Below are 5785 nucleotides of genomic sequence, written 5' to 3'. Positions count from 1 at the left end.
ATCTCCAGAGGCACTGTCAAGCCACATACCCACTGTCCCTGCAAGTCACCACACTGATCAAACCATGTACTATGATCTTAGTATTTAACAAAAATGATCACATACCTTTCTTCCCTTCTTAAGAATTTGAATGGGCCCAAGACACCTTCCCTTGGTATGTTTATTTTTCCTCATGTAGATTTGTCTTTTAGATTAGTTTTTTCCATATAAAAAGAGATATCAACATAATACAAGTACAAATGAACCTTTGTTTCCCCCAGTCCACAAAACTCAACATCCACTCCAGGTCTTAACATGGAGTAAAGGCTGTCTTGCTAAATGGTCCATGGTCAGTCAGATGTAAGAATGTAGCAGTAAACAGTGAACCTACATAGGAACCCCAAGGAGACTCTGAGTCCATTTCTCTCACCTTAAGGTTGATGAAGTAAAATTGCATCGCATGGCTCTTGTAGAAATGCCATGGAATAACTCAGGAACTAAAACATGACTGAACATGCACCAGGTCCAACAAAGCAGGAAATGTAGAGAAGAGATCTTGGGTTCTAATCAAAAAGGGTGCTTTGATATTCCCTCTCTGCTTAGGAATCCTGAAGCAACAGTTATGAGGAACATTGTTTGTGTAACTGGCTTGGGCATTTTAGTCTTACCTGGCTAGAAGCCCTGGTGACTTTGATGAGAGAATACTGCTTCGAGGTGCCTTCGTTGTTGAATTTTGCAAGAGACTCAGTGGCAGCTTCCAAAACCCTGGGATCTGACAAGTCAGTGGGGCTGGGGCAGTCAGGGCACATACGGTGAATTTTTCTTCGGGAAACTGTTGATGCCAATGACAGCAGTTAAAAAATATTGATTTTTTTTTTTTTTTGCAGCTGGCCAGTACAGGTTACTGAACTTTTGATCTTGGTGTTATCGGCACCATGCTCTAACCAAGTGAGCTAAGCAGAAGGCCAAAAAAATATTATTTATTTTTAATCCTGTAAATTATATGACCATAACAGTGGCAAAGATTGAAAAAAAAAAAGATAATACTCAGTGTTGGCAAGAATAGGTGAGGAAGACATTTTCTAGGAAGGAATTAAGTGTCAGCAATGAGTTTTCTGTATTATTTATTTTTAATCCTGTAAATTATATGACCATAACAGTGGCAAAGATTGAAAAAAAAAAGATAATACTCAGTGTTGGCAAGAATAGGTGAGGAAGACATTTTCTAGGAAGGAATTAAGTGTCAGCAATGAGTTTTCTGTGATGAGCATATATTACTTTCATAATTTGAAAAAAAGCTTTTACCTCACACAAATTTATTTACTCTAGGAATTTTTTTTTGCAGGGTCGGGTGGGGGGTGGCTAGGCAGCTGGCCAATACAGGGATCCGAACCCTCGACCTTGGTGTTCCAAGGCCATGCTCTTACTAACTGAGCTAACTGGCCAGCCCTACTCTAAGAATTTTGTTTGACGTCACATAATATATCAATGTAAGACTTTTCCCCCTCAACTAGTTCAATATCTTTTCTCGTCGTTGCCTCTGTAAAGTAGATTGAGTGCCTTAAAATGCTGGGATTTCATTACTGCCATGTCTCACTCACCTTTCAGTCCCTAACACCTGACATCATCTCTAACACCCAGTAAGTGCTTACTAAATGCTTGTAGCATGAACGGGTAAGTGACTGACACAATGGAAGGTGGGAGCACACCCTCTTTGTTTAGAAAATGCAAGTGAGCCAGAAAACAAAATTGGCCAAGTCACTGTGACACTCGATAGAATGATGCTAATACTACAGCCAGAATTCGTTTGGGAGGAGCTGGGGGTAGCAAACCTAGTGTGAAAGTCAGGCTAGGAAAGTTGTTTTTTGCAGCACACATTGTTTTGATTAACTGTGTGTTTATTTGGGTTTGGAGGCTGAGGGAGATTTACATCCACAGCTTGTCACTCGTGCGTCATCTCCACATCACTTCCTCACTTCCCACAGATGCGATGCCTATGACTTCCATCCAAGTTCTGAGACCATGGATTATCTCTAATTATTTTAGGTGAGTCTTGTCTTCACAACCAGAAACCTTGAGCTGTGGCTAATAAAATGCTTGCTCTGCTGCCTCATTACTCAAAGGAACCAGCAGCAATATTATCACCTGCAGCTTGTTAGAAATGCAGAATATCAGGCTTTATCCCAGACCTATGGAATCAGAATCTGCACTTTGGCAAGATCCACCAGGGGAATGACATGCATGTGGTAGTTTGACAAGTAGCCATAATCCTATTTTCTCATGCCGTGGATGCTTTCTTTCCAAAGACTTTTTTTGAAAAAAGGAGAACCCAGAATAAATGAATGCATATACCTACTTCAAATGTCATTAGTTTCAGCCTCATTTTTAGTCCAGTTATTCATTTATTTAGCATTAATGACTCCTTACACTTGATAGAAACTAGGGGAGTATGTAGCAGGGAGACAGAGGGATAAACTATTCTACAACATAAGACTCCAAATCAAGGCAGTGTGTGGTCTGTGCTCCACGAGTGGTTTAGCCAAAGTTTTATAGAAACGTAGAACCAGAGAGCACTGTTCCTTTCTGGAATAGAGAATACTGTGGAGGAGGCACCATTAGCAGTTGTTCTTAAAGAAAGGATATAAGTTCCAAGTGCAGATGTCATAAGGAAAGGACATGCTCAGCAGAGGGAGAGGCACAAGCAACAAGCAGAGATTGGAAAGTGCAGTGTCTTTTCAGAAAACAGTGAGATGGTCAGCTGCCCCTCAAAAGAAAATAGTGAGGCATCCGGGTGAAGGGAGTGCAGAGTTGTTATAGTCAGGAAAATAATGGCACAGACAGCTGAAAAGAGAGCCTGTGGACAAGTCACAGAGATTGTGCCATTTATGTCAGACTGAAAATTTAGGATTTGATCCAAGACACATTGGAGAGCTATTAAAGGTAATTTAGTAAGATTAGATTAACTGCGAGAATAGCAGTATAGAATGAATTTCTGCAGGGAGGGAGGTACTGGAAATATTAAGCAACTTATTTTGGAATAAATATGAAGAAAGGATAGGAGAACCCAACCCTACACACTCTTGGCACAGTCCTGGTTAAATACTCTTTTTCATCTTTAATTAAAATTAACAAAATCCTAGTGATCTCTTACCTGGGCGAAGAGTACAGTTAAAAGCAGGTAAATAGAGAACTCTTCCTGGCTTGTTAATGTAAAACATTGCTTTGCATTGACCATAAACCTGAAACCAACAAAATAACGTTATATAACATGGTGAATGGAACTACGAGTTTTTAAAATAACCCCAAAAATGGAATTTGGAGATTTTATTTTAAAGTAATGAGAAACTTAACATCAAATTCTGTGGTTTTAGGTGGGAGGAACTGCAGCAGTTAAACAAATCTCCTGGAACACAGTTAGCTCTGCTTCCCACTTCCCTCACAGTTAGGAGTGACTGTGTATAACCGAGTTCTAACCACGTGGAGGTGAGCAGAAGTCATGTGTAATTGCTTCTGGGCCCAGCTCTTCCTCTTTCCATAGATTGGTGCAGATGAGCATGGTGACCACGGAAGCCACGAGGCAAAGGTGGCTGAGTCTAGAGCCACAGCATGGAATGAACCTGGGTCTCCATATCACTCCTGGAGAGATATTCCCTCCTGATCTTTACGTGATAAACTTCTATCATGTTAGAGTCAGTATACATTTTTTAGTGTGTTGGTTATAGCAATTAGTGTCACCTTTACAAATATAATTTACAACAGGGTAAAGAGTATTTACTTTTTAAAATCAGGTAAGTGCAATTTTACAAATTTGGTTAAATAATTAGGAAAGATATCTTGATCAAAAAGTTTACTTATGGCTGGCCAGTCGGTTAGAGGACCATGTTACAACACCAAGGTCAAGGGTTTGGATCCCCATATCAGCCAGCCACCAAAAAAAAAGTTCACTTATAAACACTTACATCACTGTCCTGCACTCATGTTAAAAAGTTCACATAAGTTAATGGAAATAATCCCAGGATAACTGAGATCAAAATGAAAATTGACTGTATTATTTTCAAGTCTCTTCTATGGTTATCTTTGAAAGGATAATTTCTGAGGCCTTTTATGTTCTATGATTCTGGGAAATTCTTCCATGTCACCCCTAAGGCTCCCACACTCTAAGCCATTCCTTCCCCTTGCCTCAAACCTCATATCAGTGTTCCTTAAAACAGAGGAAAGCAAAATAAAACAAATTAAAGAAAGCTCTCCTTCCATGGCTTCTGCAGTCTACCTTTACCCCACATCCAGAATCTTCGCCTCGGGTCTTTTTTTTTTTCTTCCACAATTCAAGTACTGACTCAGAGCCTTCTGGAGTGTCGTGAAGGTAGAAAATAATTTTGGGGCAACTTTTCAGTTCTGGTCTGCATGACCCCAGTGGGACTTCTCAGAAACCCTCTGATTAGTTTACTTTGTTCTGTCTACAGCAGTAGAATAAACACATGGGCACCCTGCCTAGGAGATTATAAAGAGGGACATTTAAAAGATGGCACATGTTGAGCAATCCTTATCCTGTAGAAAGACGGCATTTCGTTTCTTTCCCTAGAGCCCCTGAAAACAAGCACTTACCGACTGATGAAGGCTCCTCACCCTACAGTCCTTCCACGCCTTCCTGCTGAGCACATGGCAGTCAGTCTCCAACACGTCCAGCGTGAGGTAGAACAGAGAGCCCAGGCCATCCTGTGGGGAGGGGTGGAAAAATGCATCCCACAGGAAGCAGAAACCCACAGACTGGACAAAAAGCCCCTGCTTTATGAGAGAGTCAAAGGATGTTTGTGAAGATGCCGTGTAAACTGCTGAACCCTAGACAAGTGTCTGAGTAGGATCCCTAGCCCAGGCCATCCTGTGGGGAGGGGTGGAAAAATGCATCCCACAGGAAGCAGAAACCCACAAAGAGTGGACAAAAAGCCCCTGCTTTATGAGAGAGTCAAAGGATGTTTGTGAAGATGCCATGTAAACTGCTGAACCCTAGACAAGTGTCTGAGTAGGATCCCCGTTAGCACTTGTTCCCAATAACGATGAGAGCATTACAGCACAGCCTGGCAGAGAAAAGCGAAGCATTCTCAAGAGGGTTTCCAATTTGGAAAGCACCTGCCAACATGTATCTCTGGGTTCCCATCCCCAGCAAGTCTCTGACGCTTGTCCAAACGCCTGCCCCAGAGGGGGGAAACATCACTTGCCTGTCTGTGTTCCCGGACATCGTTCACTCGGTCGAGGCTCAGCACATAGCCATCCTTTCGGTCATTGTTGATGTCCTGCAGGGCAAAGCCTGCGACTGCCAGCACATCGGAGTTGTTACAACCCCGGGAGAGCAGAGGTGAGGGGTTGGGGTACTGCTGAGGCAGAGACACTGCCCCACAACATGCAGCCAGGGCACAGAGAACCAGGGGTAAGAGCAGACCCATTCTGTGGGGAAGAAGCCCCAGAAAGGGTCAGTATGTGGTCCTATAGCGGTGGGCTGGCTTTCGGGGCTACTTAAGGCAGACTTGAGAAGTTCTGTAATTGCAATTTGGATAGCTGACCCGGATTTGAGATACCATGTCCCAACATATTACCTTGAATTGTGAATGTGGATTTCCCTGAGTTAGTACTTTGGATAGGATTTGTCAGTGTATCTAACCTTAGACCCCCTGAGCAATCTCATATTCATGTAAACAAACTGGTTTCCCAACCTTTTTCCAGGCAATCATAACAAACATTTGGTCAAGGTTCTTATGATTGGGTCCCGGTTTGTGTTCAGGTCTCCTCCTGAATCAGAATATGTGGGATT

At 42.2% G+C, this 5785-nt stretch overlaps 1 protein-coding gene across 1 annotated transcript in view; it reads right to left on the bottom strand.

The window, feature by feature from the left end:
- LOC103598682 (fetuin-B-like) overlaps window positions 1-5420 on the bottom strand; it is a 10260-nt gene extending 4840 nt beyond the window's left edge. Inside the window, exons 1-4 of the mRNA XM_008582732.1 lie at window positions 5196-5420; window positions 4585-4695; window positions 3131-3218; window positions 648-811 (exon numbers count right to left, since the gene is read on the bottom strand). Coding sequence (XP_008580954.1) covers window positions 648-811; window positions 3131-3218; window positions 4585-4695; window positions 5196-5420 — 588 coding nt within the window. The remainder of the gene's footprint in view (window positions 1-647; window positions 812-3130; window positions 3219-4584; window positions 4696-5195) is intronic.
- Window positions 5421-5785: the final 365 nt, after the last annotated feature.

The sequence above is a fragment of the Galeopterus variegatus genome, unplaced genomic scaffold (genome assembly GCF_000696425.1).
Source record: "Galeopterus variegatus unplaced genomic scaffold, G_variegatus-3.0.2 Scaffold2709, whole genome shotgun sequence".
NCBI classification, from domain to species: domain Eukaryota; kingdom Metazoa; phylum Chordata; class Mammalia; order Dermoptera; family Cynocephalidae; genus Galeopterus; species Galeopterus variegatus.
Note: the sequence above shows the minus strand (reverse complement) of the source record. Positions and strands in the feature narration are given on the sequence as shown.